We start from the raw sequence: 15,614 nt of genomic DNA on the forward strand, positions 1-15,614 counted from the left end.
AGCGTGTGCGAGTTGATGTATGCGCAGTCATTCCCTTCCATCACTGTAATTTTTGCCTGAGCACCTCTCATCTGTTTCACAGACGTGTCCTGATGAGGGTGTGTGTGTGTGTGTTAAAGTGTGTGAGACAGAAGTATTCGCATCGTGAATCAAGCCGTTTCTTCATCACTTTGCCGTTTGCCAGTGATTGAGACCTTTCACTGGTGTTTACACTCTGGGTCCATATGTCTCGGGAGTCACAGATGTAACACACAAACGCTGATGGAGTGTGATGTCTGTTCCCGCTCTGGGAGATCCAGATGTGTTCTCCAGTGAATAGAGGGGCCGTGGAGGTGGTCTCGGGGCCTCGGGGGCCGTAAACCGTCCTGCACTCAATAGAGCAGCTGGTAGGCAGAGGCCTCACAATACCCAGCAGGTCATTCAAACAGTGCTCATCCGAATGAGCGCTCCCCGCCCCCTTTTCTTTTGTCCTCTATCGTCTCATTTCAACCCTGTCTTCTCCTGTCGTCCTTCCTCCAGGCCCCGAATGCTCCAGGAACTTCACCTCCAACAGCGGCGTCATAAAGTCGCCCGGCTTCCCGGAGAAATACCCCAACAACCTGGACTGCACCTTCATGATCTTCGCCCCGAAGATGTCCGAGATCACCCTGGAGTTCGAGAGCTTCGAACTGGAGCCGGACACGACGCCCCCTACAGGCGTGTTCTGCCGCTACGACCGGCTGGAGATTTGGGACGGATTCCCTGGAGGTGAGTCAACAGGATCGACCTTGAGCTTGAGAGGGACAGTCGATTGTGTTTTTAGAAAACAAGACCCAGAACTCTGATAAGCAAGAAAATAGAGGACGAGCGCTATCTCGTCGCGTTTGTCAATCAAGACTTTTGTATTCTGTGATGTCACATTGAAAATGCCCCGACAGAGACAGAAAAAAAATGTAAGCTAAAAGAAGAAGAATAGAATGAGTTTGACATTTTTTCTAAAATCCGCCACCTCCCACTCTGGTGACATTTGGGATTTATATTGTCTTTTTATCCAATTCTACTTTGAGCTTGCACTTTTTAAACACTTTTACAAGTTCACCGTGGATCATAGAAAAGTCATTTAACCTACTAAATGTAGCTCATGATATTTACACAACGTTTCAAGTGAAAATGTTCCATTTTTGTTCCAGAAACGTTTTGCGTTTACACAACAACGTTTTGAAAACAATGTCAGTTCACATGGAAATGGCAGAAATGCTGAAAACAATGTAGCTTCCATGTCGGGCCACTAGTGGGCGCTGTTTGGTTGATTTTGTAATGAAACGACACAACGACCAACACGCTATAAACATAAACAACGTACATGCGCAGTAGCGGCGTGTTTTCAAAAAGCTGCTTTATAGCCCGTGTGGGGGCAAAAAAACCTTCTAATATTGAACCACTTGAAGTTGCTCTGTCGAAAAACAAACCTTATCTCATGGACAGACTTCCTGAACTTTGAATTTTGACAGGCTGAAGCATGTGTTGTGTTAAACACACTTTTCCAGCCCAAACATGTCGGAGTTCAATGACCCGAGAATCGATTCTAAGAATTCCTTGCGTCACTTTTCCTGCGTTTCACTTAAGAAAATGGAACAAAAGTTGTTTTGTTTTTTTTACACTTAAACTGATCCAGTGTCGACCTGGTAAAAGCCAGCACCCACTGGTTCACAGGGCCCTGAATTCAGGCACACAAACATTGATCTCAAATTCGTCCATGTGAGAAAAAAAATCAGCAGGTGAGGGGCAGAGTACGAGAAGGCGAGCCGTCTTCAAAGCAGCTTCCACAGCCCGAGACGAGGCTTTGAACTCACCCAGCGAAATCACCTCTTGAAGTTTCTCCGTTTTTCTCCCGGCTATTTCCAACGCGGGGAGCGGCAGACGAGATGAAAGCGCTTTCTCACCCATCAGCGGCTGAAAATTGAAAGAATTTTTATCTGGTAGCGCTCGACCCGCAGCACATCAGTATTCTCAGTTCTTGCGTTCCGAGTGATAAGGTTGAAGTGTAAATCGCGGCACCTTTTTTTTTTTTTTCCTCCAAGTGGATTTACTTTCGGTTCGGTACTCGCCGAGCTCACATCTCTTAAGGCGTCAACTCTGCAGGGTTGAAGGTCTTTTTTCCACGACGCAGTTCAAGAGCTCATTCGTTTGTTCCACTCCTGAGGTGCTTAATGTTCGAGTGAAGGTGTTGATTAAGGGGAATCAGAGAGACGCGAATATGTCGCTTTATTATCACCTTTTGATAATCTTTTTTTTTGTACTTTCACAATTCAGACATAGCTGAGCTTGTCCATCTGAAGTTTCATGCAACACAAAAGAAGATCTCACTTTCTTTGTGTGCTACAATGAAGTTAGTTCACAGTCAAAAAACTGGAGTCTGTTGCTTTGGACCACCATCAGATCTCGATCTTCAGGCCCCGTTTATATGATGTTTACAGTGAAAACGCTTTGATTTAGCATTTTCGTTTCCGAAAACCTTTGCGTTTAACATTTTGAAAACGATGTCCGTTTACATGGAAACTGCAGAAACATTGAAAACAATGTAGTGAGCATGTTGGGCCACTAGTTGGCGCTTTTGATTGTTTTTGTCGTGAAACAATTCGCTAGAAATATTAACAATCGCGAGCACACCAACTTTCTTATGGAAACGGCGACTGTCAAGTAGAAAACTACGAAATGCCAGGAGAATATGGACTGGGAGTCAAGACGCGACGGAGGAAAACATTGTTGTTATTGTCCATCTACTGAGCATGTGCAGAAGAACTATTTGCTACAATTGTAGTATCCATGCATGCTTCTTGCACATGCACAGGAGTAGCCTTTCTTCCATCTCTAGTTGGAGCCGGAGCATTTTTAGAAAGAGTAGTTTTCAAGAAGCTGCGCTTTCTGTGGCTTCCAAAACACAAAAAATAAATGTATTTTCACTTTAAAAAAGATGGTGGTAAACGGGACCTCAGAGTGCTGCTGTGCATGACGGACAGCCAGCCTGGTGTAAAAAATAAGCCACAGGAGGGAGAGCAGTGATTCGGCTTTAGCTCCTGCGGTGCCTCCTGGATCAATAGCGCAACAGTAACCGAAGGCGAGAAGCAAGTGAGAAAGGGGTGGGAGGTGTCCGAGACAAACGCAAGCTTCCATGAGGTGATGGTGCGCAGTTAGATCCCTCAACACATATATGGACAGGCGCTGAGGAGGAAGACCTGCCACTCCCTCGTCCAGCTGAGTTTTTAGGCGTAGCGTCGCTTTAGGGAGTCATGCAGATAATCCGAGAGATGTTTTCTGTTCAGATCGGACTTGGCAGGGCAGCTTTCAAAAGCACACATAGACTCTCATGCACCTGGTTTATGAAGATTAATCAGAGCCGTCACGCCGCCGATCCAAACACACTCCCCTCGGTCTGGCCTCCGCCTTCGCCCCTCATGCAGGAGCCTGGAAGTGGCATGTTTTGGATGACGGGAGGCCACGGGGCGAGGCAGGACTGTCACTCGCTGCTGATCACAGCATTACTAATCACAGATAAGCTGCGGGTCCCTGCAACAACGACGTCAGGAACACACACACACACACACACACACACACACACACACACACACACACACACACACACACACACACACACACACACACACACACACATATACGCTCAGAAACATGTGCATGGATCACAGCACACATCAGAGACGCGATTGGCCAAGGTCACAGTGGGCTCCTGCTCTCGCGCTCCTCTAACTCGCCACCCTATCGCTCTTTCCAGCGTGTTTCCACTCCCCTCCGTCTCCCCCTAATGATCCTTCCCCGCCTCCCCTCACATTTCTCAGCCTCCTGTTTCCTTGCGACTCTGCTCAGGCGAACACGTCCGTCCCAGGCTTTTATTGCTTTCTGTCTTTTAACGTCCCCCCCCTATTGTCCCCGCCTGGTGCTTTTACTTTGTTTGGTCATCGGGCCGTGGCTGTGTCTGCCTCAAGTCCAAGAAAATGAGTCAGGGTACAGGAGGTTCGAGGTATTTACAGCCAGCAAATAGACAGAGACTGTGACCTGCCCCACACCATAGGTCGCCCTTCCGCTTTGTTCTTTTTCTGTCAGACGGGCGGGCGGTTGGGGAATGTTGAAAGTCTTTTCTCACGCATCTTTACGGGTTCCTGGTGGAGTGGTGGTGGGTGGTGGTGGGTGGTGGTGGTGGGGGGGGGGGGGGGGGGGGGGGGGGGTGCAGTGTCCAACATACCTCACTGACACATTAGTTTTCACACCTCCTCGGGTGAGGAGGGAGGAGGTGGTAGTTAAATACACGCAAGACAAGGCCGCGGCAAACAAACAAATATTGAGTTAACCCGAGTCTAACCCGGGGGACAACATTTGTGCTCCTCTTTCTTTCTCTAGTCGGCCCGTATATTGGAAGGTACTGTGGACAGAACACCCCCGGCAGGATCATCTCCTACACGGGCATCCTGGCTCTGACAATCAACACCGACAGCGCCATCGCCAAGGAAGGCTTCTCCGCCAACTTCACCGTCATCGAGAGGACCGTCCCAGAAGGTGAGCTGGCAGTTAACACCGTGACGATCGGACTGATCCGGATGTCTTGGAAGTAGAATATTTGGTGTGAACGTTTATTAAGAGAGAGTCAGACTAGTTGGACCGGCACATAACAAAGATTGACTCATAATCTTTTGGACCTCTCAAAGGTTTTGATATCCCTGACCGTGCAGATCCTGTGGAAAACGTTTGACACACTTGATAAGTTTGACGGTCAATTGTTGGCAATCGGCAGCAGTCGCGGATCATTTGTCTTACTGTTAAATCATTATTTTCATTTGGAAGCCTCTCAGAGAACTTGTCAGGCCTAAAAGCATTCATAACCTTCTGATGAGCTCGGAGAGCTCTTCAGATATTGGCATTATGACAACACTAAGTTTAATTGCAAAACTCTGTCCCAAAGTTTCTGAAGTATCATTTTTCATGTCTATTTGTCAGATTTGGGTTTTTTTTGGTTTCTATATGTTGTTTCTCAAGCCCTCCAGATTACCTTCTATGGAGGACTGTGAACTCCCCCTCTGCATTTCTAATTTGTCAAAACCGTCAAGTGAAGCCAACTGCTGCCGGTCACAACCACTCTAACTGACATGTAAACACAGGAGCCTTCAAAGTCAATTCAATTCAATTTTATTTTTGTAGTGCCAAATACAACACAGTCATGTCAAGGCACTTTCACAGGGAAAAATCCAACAATTCAGAACCAGACTGGGTGGAGACTTTCTGGTAGGAGTTAGGGTATAGGGAGGAGTTTTACAAGTATGCTCTAGAAAGTGTCTCTTTATCTAATATTCATTATTTGACATGCGTAAATGTAATTTTGAACTTAGAGACGACAAAGCCAGGGGTCTGTTCCTGGACCCCAGTTTAGAAACTACTGATGTAACCAATGAAAGTTTATGTAACTTTCTCCAAACTAGTCGCATTCATGAAAGTCATTGCTCTTCCATAGAGCATTGATTCTTTGATGGTCCAGGTATTCATCCATTCTTCTTCTATCTTCTTACATAACAAATAACAGAAGAAGCTGTAGAAATGAGAGAAACCCCATGGTGCCACTGAGAAAACATGCAAACCCCTTGCTTGGAACCGAACCAGAGTTACTTGCCGATTACACCATCGTGCAGAAAAGAGCCTTTCCTTCCAGGGCTTGGTTGGTAAAAACCAAGAAATCGAGGTCTAAAGGGAACTGTTCTGTGAAGAATTGAAAAACTTACTAGCTGTAAAAGATTTAGAGTGCTAGTAAAGGAACCACCAGAGGAATATTACTAAAAGTTAAAAGCAGATGTTGTCTGCGAGGGAAGCCACACGCGGCCCTATTATGACAAATTCCCACTTGTTAAATGGAGCTTAAGAGTTATTAAATAAACACCTCCTGCCTCTTGTGTCATGCGTTACAACGGACCTCCTCCTACGGTTTACCACGCACACACATTTACACACTGTGGGTCCAGACAGGCTCCGAAAGGCTGCTTCCCCGGCAGTTAAAAAAAAAAAAACACAGACACACACTTCAACACACCCCGAGGGCTTGTTACATGCGGCTGCGTTGTCACGGGGCCCGACCCCCCGACCCCGTTTTGCAAAACGCTCCAACTAAACATTTCATTAAGGAAGACGAGCTCTGGACGGGGCTGTAAATCTGTTGGACAGCGGGACCACCCCCTGTTCAAACACACACACACACACACACACACACACACACACACACACACACACACACACACACACACACACACACACACACACACACACACACACACAGACACAGAGTCAATCTTTGAATAGAGATGGATGACATTCAGCAAATCTACTAATCATCTTTGAAAGAAGGATTTTGTCTTTCCCTTGAGGGAAGACAGATGCTGCTCATACACACACACACACAAACACACACACACACACGTTCAACAAAGCGCTGCCACCCCTCCTCACGGCAATGAACGCAGCAATAACTGCTGATGTCATTCCTCCTCAGTTTACCGTTTTAATCACTCATCTGAGAATCAGATTACGCGGCTCAGCTCTGAACATTTGTTCATCAGGAGGCCTTGGAGAAGCATCTGACCCGCTGATCACTAAATGCCTTCACTTACACAGTTTGCTCGGCTTTTACATCACCGACTCCAAAGTTTCCCTTTGCTTTTCCAGTCCCACTTGAATCATTCATAATCCCCCTCATGCATAATACACAGCAAATGTTTCCCGGCTTGTGCCTGGCCAGCGCAAGGGTACACTCCAGCTGAAGGCTGCTGATGAGAGGTGATAAGGTGATGAAAGGAAGCCTTTGTCTTTTTCCTCTTCACCCCGTTCCTCCTGCTCAAACCCTCCTTCGACGGGGCCTTTGCCGTTTCGCTTGGCTATCAACCCCGCTTCGGTCGGTAACCCACATGATCAGATACCGTTTCCCGTCAGGGAACAATCGGCCCTTTGTGATCCCCTTGATGGCGGTGGGTAATCTGGATAATGTGGGACAGGGTACAGCAGTTTGACGAGACGCAGCGGCCTCCTCAAAGAGAGCCAGCGACGAGAGCGGAGAGGCGCGAGACGGTTTTCTCAGACTCCGACGGGCACGCTCACGGCCACGGCGTCGACACTGTCAAGAACGCGGCGCACACACCGACCCAGTGACTGAGGTGTGTTAGCAGCATGGCAGATGGGGGGACCATCTGTGTTCGCTCTCAGGCAGCAGCCACATTGCAGTTTCATAAGACTGTTCATCATAAGCTCTGTGTGTGTGTGTGTGTGTACACACAGGCACATGATTTCAGACAAACGATGTTATATTTATCACAGTTCTAGCCTTGTGTTTAAGGAAGTGGGCTGCCTGAAGAATTAACGCTTGAATTCAGTTGATTTATGGCCGACTTCATCCCCCAAAAAAAACTCCAGTGCCAGAAAAGTTAGGACATTGTGTTTCGTTAAAAGTGTTGATTGAACTTAGCGCCCTATATACATTTTAGTTTAGAGGCCACAGACTGAGGAACAGCGTCTTTACGAAAATTGCTCATTTGCCATTTGTTTACTACGGTGTTTATTGTTTGCCTATCTTACATTGTGCCTATTTTGAATTACTTTTCTATTCAATTTTGCATTTTACTTCAATTTTATTCAATTATATTCTTTCTTCTGCTCGACCGAGCCTCAGAAACAGAATTTCCAGCACAAGTAAAAACTTGTAATTAATCCTTAAATACGGCCCAACTTCATCTTGGGTGGCCCAGAACAGTAAATTAGTGCCATGATAACCTTTGGATTGAAACTTTAGTGGGGTTTTTTTTTCCTGTTGTTTCGCAGATGAAAATATCTTTCTTTTTATTTATTTTGTTCTTTTTCACAAAAATCAAACAACGACTACAGAAAATGACTACAATCTCAACTTAAAGCCAATTTTAATGCAAATTACAGTGACTTCACCTACAGCTGTTGCATTTTGCGTGTTTTTACAAATTCGCTCTGACAGCACGGCTTTGAGGCTAATGCTAGTTTGCTCCCTGTCATGGTCGCACCACTGATATCTCAGTTATTAACGCAGTTGGGACTCAGTGTTGCCTTGTCTCCGCTACTTTCATATTTTTTACAATTTGTTGGGTTGTTTGACCATTTTGGAGCCTCTTGCAGGCGTGTTTTGGACCACGGGCCTGATGTTTGACACCCCTCCTCTATACCAACATGGGATTTCATGTTTCTGTGCCGTTTCTAGTTGAATAATGTGTGTGAATACTTTGGACATGATCTTATTTTTTTATCCACCGTTCACATAACGTCATTCAGATTTGTTGTAAGATTCTGGTGAAAGTGACCCGTCACATACCAGTGTTGTTGTTGCGACTTCACACAAAAGGTCATAGTCTTCATTCCAACCATTGCTCCACAGCAATGTCATAATGTCTGACCCCCCGGGGGTCAAAAGAGGCCGACCCCAATCTTACCCAGCAGAGTCCTCCGGTCCCGGAGCCCCGGCGAATACCTCAAAACGGCTGCCCCATGTCAACACAAACAAGAGAAGCCGCCTCCTACCATGGTTGGTTTGGCCATTCAGTGTGATATACACCCCTAAAATACAGCTACTAAACACTGCTAAACTCTCCCAAGAGACCCGGGAAGGGAAAGATGGTTACCCTGTGCAAAAAAAAAAAAAAGAAAGAAAAAGTTAAACTGCCCACAGGGAGAGCTGCAGGGAATGGATCCAGTCAGTGGAAAAAAAATAACTGAAGTGAAAGTCACCTTTTAACGCCTAATACCGGCGTAAACTTAGCCCACACTTGAATGTTTTATGAGGACATTTTTATGTCTTAGTGCAGAAAGCTTCAATTCTGCTTCCATTAGAAACAGAAAGGATTTACCGAGGCGTTGCTGATGTGCCGTTCTTTCACTGTCCGGCAGAGCTGAGTGCCTGTCAGGTGGTGGCTCCGTCCCCAGAGATGAGCTTCGATTGTTGGGCGACACTAAGAGTGCACAGGCCTCCTCCATTCGGCTTTCTCTCAATCCAACTAAAACCTCTCTCCTTCTCCCACTTTCGTTCCACTTTCTATGTCCTCCTCCCCTCCCTTTATTCCTTTCTCAGACTTTGACTGTAGCGACCCTTTGGGAATGGAATCGGGAGAGATAACATCAGACCAAATCATGGCTTCATCCCAGTACAACCCCAGTTGGTCCCCCGAGCGCTCCAGACTCAACTACTATGAAAACGCCTGGACGCCGGCAGAGGACTCCAACAAGGAGTGGATACAGGTAAAACTCTTGAGGGGGACATTACCCACACGTCACAGATAATTGCTACCTACAAGGTGTTTTCAGCCAGGTGAGCGAAGGTAAACAATATTGGGAAAGTCAGCCGGGGCAGCGCGGAGCGGTCCGCCGACGGTCTTGCGGCAGCTTGTTGCAGGTGAGTCAGAGTCTGGAGGTGTGTGTGAGGCATTAGAAGCGACTGCTGCCTGCATGCTGGAACACAGTAGGTGTGTTCCGTGTTTGTCCTTCAGCGTCTGGCGGTGCGGTTTCATGGTAACACCCAGCGATTTGGATGATGAATGTTGATCGTCCTGACGGCCCTCCGGGGTGGTTGAGTCCGCGCCTCGACCAAAATTGCCTTGTGTCCACTCTCTCCGTCACTGTCTATCTATTCATCGCTCTCTCTCTCTCTCTCTCTCTCTCTCTCTCTCTCTCTCTCTCTCTCTCGCTCTCTCTCTCTCTTTGCCCTACCTGATAACTTCTTCTCTCCTTGATAACTGAAGACTGCCTCCAGGGGGATGCTGGGATTAAGCCCAGGCATCCTGCCTCTTGTCTCTCTCTCACACACACACACACACACACACACACACACACGCACACTTTGAAAACACACAGACAGGCTTCTGTCGTATTTCTCCGTCTGCCGGCTTATCTGCACAAAGCGATCATCACCCACCAAGGGAACTTTATGTGGGGAGATTAAGGATTTAGTTCTTCCATCCCGAGATGGGGATAAGTCACACATCCCAAGTCCACTCACAGCACAAGCCCTCCCCCGAGTGACGCGCTCGCCCAGAGCACTACCTAGATACATTCAGAGCGTGTTTGATTTATTAACCGAAAAGCCTCCAGGCCCAGTAAATGCCTCCACTGTTTTTCTTTTTCTACAGTCTTTGCTCCGCTGCTGAAAAGTTTGGTCCCAGCATATTCCTCCGGGGATGAATAATAGAGCTGACCCCCAAGCCAAATATTTGCTTGGGGAGGGCCATAAGCAAGCTTTTTCCTTTATTATTGCAATGAAAATATTGTCCTGGGGGCCCCTGTTGCTCCTCCAGACTAATTTAATCAGTGTGCAGGTTTATACTCACACACACACACACATGCTCTCTACTGCGCTTGTGTGTGTCCATGTGTTCGATCTCGGCTTTGTGGGTTGAGTAGGAGGGTCTGGCGGGGTCCATATTGTCCTGCAGAGGAACCCAGCATGTGGCTGAGTGGATCAGGAAGAAATGTGGCCTCCCTCACCACTTCCTCCAGCAGTTGGACCGTCTGTTGCATGAAAGTATTTGATTCTGCGAAAGGAAAGCCCCATTGTTCATAGTGTGTGAAGTATAACGGAATTAGACTCCGAGGCTACTCTCCCACTGCTTCGCCTTCTCGTCAGCGGAAATTCCTCATGATCGCGATAATTTGCAGGCACTCGAGACTCTCCTTCTGTTACAGTATTGATCACATTGAAGATTTGATTTGGCAGTAAAAAAAAGGATAATTTCTTTTTTTTTTTTTTTTTAAATGTGGGTGCAATACTAATCAGATGAAAACACTGAATGAGTCTCTTCTAATTTCTCATTTCCGACACAGCAGAAGGGCCAGTAGCTGCGGCTGCCGCGTAATTTATGTTTTCTAAGAAGCACGATGCACTTGTGCAGAGCACTCCGAGCAGAAGTCCAATTATCACAAGTGGTATTAAAAGAGTAGAATTCTCCATTCCTCTTTCATTAAGCCTGTCCGTGGTGTTGCAACAAGCTCAGGACCCCTCGCGGCACGTACAAATCATCTCAGAGCGCGGGCAGATGCATAGTAATCAATTCATTATTTATTTCATTATCGGCTTCTGACTGCAGTTTGAGGCAGACGGTTTTATTATTCATGACGGGCGGCCTTTGATTCCCGGGCATTTTTCCTTCGCTCTGCTTTTCTTCTTCTTTGCCGAACATAATCCAGATTTGTCATCCATTTTAATGCCGCCTCATTCTGATGCATGGAGAGAAGCTGGGGCGAGATGCTGGCGCTCTTCACTGGGTAATTAGATTGGTGTGGTGTGGTTCAGCGATGAATGCTGGGTGAGCCAGGTCATTAATCAGGCCTTTGGTGTACGTAGAGATGGACAGATGTCCTTTGAGGGGGTTTGCGGCTATAGGAGGGAGCAAAAGAGAAGGCACCGATCCTTCAAAGAAGGCCTTCATTTAATTTTTCCATCACTCCTTTTCAGATCCTTCTATGATCTCCCACCGTGCGCATCCTAATCCTTTTGAAATCTTTCATAGATCTACGTCAATAGAGGGAGATTTTGGCGTATTGATTCGCTTGTTGGCACAATAAGTGGGTTTATTTGCGGCAGGTTACATCAAGAAACTAGAACTCAAACAACCTGCATGTACTGTGTGTCTCCACCGATTTCCCAAACAATTCAAATCATCAAATGAATTATAGTTTACTATCACCTACTGGATTTGAAATATTTAGCCATTTATCAGGCCAAATGTCCTCCCCTTCCATCTTTACCCATATTGTTTTGCCAAAATGTAAAAGTTGCCTTTAGAAGCCGATCTCAAAGTCACTTTGTTTTCTTTTTCATAGACCTTTGTAAGTAGCTACAAGTGAATTAAATGTGCAATTATTTGTTGACGATCTCTCGATTTTAAAAGAGCCCCAAAGCACTGGGCCATCCGGTCAATGGCATGTCACTTCCTATTGGAACTGGCGTAATGGCAGCGGGCGAGGAAGTACCTGCGGCTCTACAATGCCTCCGTCTCCGAGGGGGACAGTTTAGTATGTTTACTGACCGGCCTAACAGTTCCTGTGGGACTGTGATTTGGGAAATTGCTGAGACGCTTGCAGATAGTGGAGTGAATGGCTTCGTCAAATGCTGGAGGATGGATCTGACGGCCACTTGGGCTCGCTGCATCATCCGAATGAAGCAATAAAAGACCGACTGCGAGACTGAAACTCTCTGTCAGGCAGCTGCCATTGATTGCACATACACACAACATGAATAATTTACAGTGTCTTGGAGAGAACCCAATTGTCAATACCTGAAAGCCTCTTTATTGAGTATATCCCATCCAGTTTTTTTTTTTTATCCATATGAGCTGGAGCTAATTTTGCTGTCCATATCTATAATTCAGTTTGCAATGGCTTCTGCCATTATCGTCAGTCTTCTTGTCGGGATGCATTATACCCTGACTGCGTCATCAGTTTTTGTGTATTCATCAGCTTGTCTCTGATAGCCGAAATTGTTTAATCATCAGAGAAGACAAATGTCTTTCCTCTTCCCATGTGAGCAATGGTTTTATCTCGGTTTTCCAAAATATGAAAGTCAAAACTTATAAAGCGCATCAGTGTCTGTCGACACAATGTGTTCCTTTATCTCTGCGCATGTGATATTAATCTCAAGGTAGAGTCGAGCGTTCACAGGGGATCTTGTCACGGGTTTAACGCGGCCGCTTTGAACGCCGGGGCGAGGGCCTGACCTATCTTGACCACGTTTCCTCGTTGCAAATCTATAAGACAAACAGTGCTGCGAGTCTGGGAGCCTGATAACAGGTTGATTTCTACCACCTGACCAAACAAACAACCGCTAATTGCGCTCTTCCTTGATGAAAATCCATTTCTGGCCAACGTCAGACGCTAAACCCGACGCGTTGTGCCATATCCTGTTTTCTCTGTCATCCAAATGTGCATTCAATTACCTCAGGTCAATGATTTACTGAAAAGTACCCCCCCACACACACACCCCAAAACCCCTTCCCAGGCATTGTCTGTCTCTTCATTTCTGTCCCCGTTCCAGGGCTTACCTCTGCGCAGAGTGATGAGTAATTAGAATATGGACTGGTAATTAACAGCAGCTTCTCAGCTGATGAAGTCTATCGAGGAGCGGAGTAGCCGAGGCTGGCACGTGGCTCGCCGGTGAGCTCATCGCCGCGCCGTACAAGTGGAAACAATGGAGGCTGGCTGTTGCCCCGGCTCTCCTCAGCCTCGCTCTCAATTGGAAAATCAATGCGAGAGGATAGAGAACCACCCTCCATTGGAGTAGCCCAAAAGTAGGACTAGAAAATCGAAGCGTGAGGGATGGCATGATGTAATGAAATGAAACGGCGCTGCATAAGTACCACGAGACAAAAAAAAAACCTCCACTCAGCTGTAATCAGTGTCACTCTTAGTGTCTGGGCTATGCAGAGGAAAAGTGCCTGAGTACTGTAGAGTCACTCGTCATCGCCGAACAATCAAACCGAGGTCCGGGGGTAGGATCATCCGGCAGTTTCCAGACGTGACATACCTTCAGGTCGCCCTCATCACCGCTCCTAAAGGTTTCATAATCATTACTCAGTGGGTTAGTTGTGTGTGTGTGTGTGGGGGGGGGGGTGACCCTGGAGCTAGAGTCATCGAGATGATTCACAAACCTTCAAGCTCGTCTGTTTTCCTTCCTCTGGCTCCCGAAACCTTTAATCATGCAGCAGTACACCTGAGCGCAAACACACTTCACGGCGCCACACACCAGGCAACCTTTTATTTTATTATCGCCGTCGTCCCACCTGTACGCTCCGCTTTGTCGGGGAAATAGATGATCGGCGCTTGGGAACACATGCATAATTGAATGCCACCAAAGAGGTGTCGAGGTGCTAAAAATAAGCTGTAATTCTGTCAGGTGAATATTGTGATGAATGGCGGGTCGCGAGAGGGGCTCGCGGGTCCCGCAGCATTTGAGTAATACAATTTTCATGAACAGAGAATTAATTACATTTTCAGGTAATGGAGCCATTCCTAAAAGCTTCCCCTACCTTTATCGCAGGAAGTCTGGCTGAAATTATTGAAAAGACTGCTGAAACCTGCATCGTGTCAGACTGAGTAATACCAGATTTTGTGTGCTTTGAGTTACTGTAGTGTCCTCAGTTCCACTGCCAGAGTCTCAATAGTTGGCGAAAAGTTGGGTTTTGTTTTACAGCACATGGCTGTAAAGTGAGATTGCTTGGACCAAGTTTTGAGTTGATTGAATAACAACAAATAATTCACTTAAATCACAATTGGCCGCTCAGTTGGAAACACAATACTTGTGTCTTTTAATCCCCACATGCAACATGAAAACATTTCCTCTGCACTGCCTGTTTATTGTTGCTTTTAGCAAAATATAATTCAATGTTTGTGGCATAAACAGTGGCTATATGATTTGTCTAACCTTTTAAAGCAAGGCCTGTGTTCTTAGTTGGTTTCTCAGAATCGGGATGATGATGGATGTTTTACCAGTTGGCTGATCTGATCTGCACATAATGTCGTACCCCATCGGGAACGGGTCACGGTGCTGTTTCAACTTCTCCTGTCATAAATATGTGTAATTGCTCTCATTAAGGCCCGAAATGCGACAAAAGATTTCCGTTTTCACTTGAAAACGTTGTCATGTAAATGGGTCCTAACAGTAACAAAATGCCTGTACTTGCTGCTTTGTCCTCTACTGCTTGACCACGAACAATCTTACGACACCATCTTGTGGTGGGAAGTAGTATTGCAAGGCTATGTGGTATTGGATCAGTTCAGTTGATTTTCCTGCTAACTTCAGCAAAAATCATGAGATTTACATTAAACAAAAAAAGGGGGGGGGGGGGGGGGGGGGGTCATGTGACCTGAAGCTCTGCATCGACTTTACGACTTGTGACTATGCCATCCTTTGAGATCCATAAAGTGTTTCCAGGGGTTGTTTCTTGGACGGGTGGGATGGGGGTGGGAGGTGGGTGGGGGGTAGTCTGTGTCTACCAGCTGCTCTTTAACTTTGGAACACAGAACAGAGAAACCCAGCGCTTTCTCACCCTTGGCATTTCCCTTGTTGTTGCTTTTGGTGAAGGAAAACGAATAAACTGGTTCCCTAGAGGCATCGGTTATACAGTCAGCGGCCCACCCACACACACACGCACGCACGCACACACGCACGCACGCACGCACACACACACACACACACACACACACACACACACACACACACACACACACACACACACACACACACACACACACACACACACACACACACAAACACACACAAGGCAAAGCTATTTTTACCTCCTCTGTCGGAGAAGCATAGAAATGGATTCAGAAGAGAAGTTATGCGGTTCTGCTTCTCCCAAAGTACAGATAACTGCATGCAACTCTATTTTTTTCTCGCAACTCAATTATAAGCCAATCAAGCAGCGACAGATAGAGCTTTTGAGCCTTAGTTGTTCCTCGAGCGAGCCCCCACCCCCCGCCCCGCTCTATAAACCACATGTCTACTTGCACAACACACTGACAAGGCGTCAGGCCTCAAACACATATCATGTGGCTTTGGTGCACATATGAGTCACACAGTG

At 46.5% G+C, this 15,614-nt stretch overlaps 1 protein-coding gene across 3 annotated transcripts in view; it reads left to right on the top strand.

The window, feature by feature from the left end:
- Nucleotides 1-15,614, top strand: part of nrp1a (neuropilin 1a) — a 79,227-nt gene that overhangs the window by 35,888 nt on the left and 27,725 nt on the right. For all 3 annotated transcript variants that reach the window (XM_080489171.1, XM_080489173.1, XM_080489172.1), the window contains 3 exons: nucleotides 520-747; nucleotides 4,393-4,548; nucleotides 9,113-9,279. In XM_080489171.1, the coding sequence (XP_080345297.1) occupies nucleotides 520-747; nucleotides 4,393-4,548; nucleotides 9,113-9,279 (551 nt within the window). The remainder of the gene's footprint in view (nucleotides 1-519; nucleotides 748-4,392; nucleotides 4,549-9,112; nucleotides 9,280-15,614) is intronic.

This window comes from Lipophrys pholis, assembly GCF_963383615.2.
Source record: "Lipophrys pholis genome assembly, chromosome: 20".
In the NCBI taxonomy this organism is placed as follows: domain Eukaryota; kingdom Metazoa; phylum Chordata; class Actinopteri; order Blenniiformes; family Blenniidae; genus Lipophrys; species Lipophrys pholis.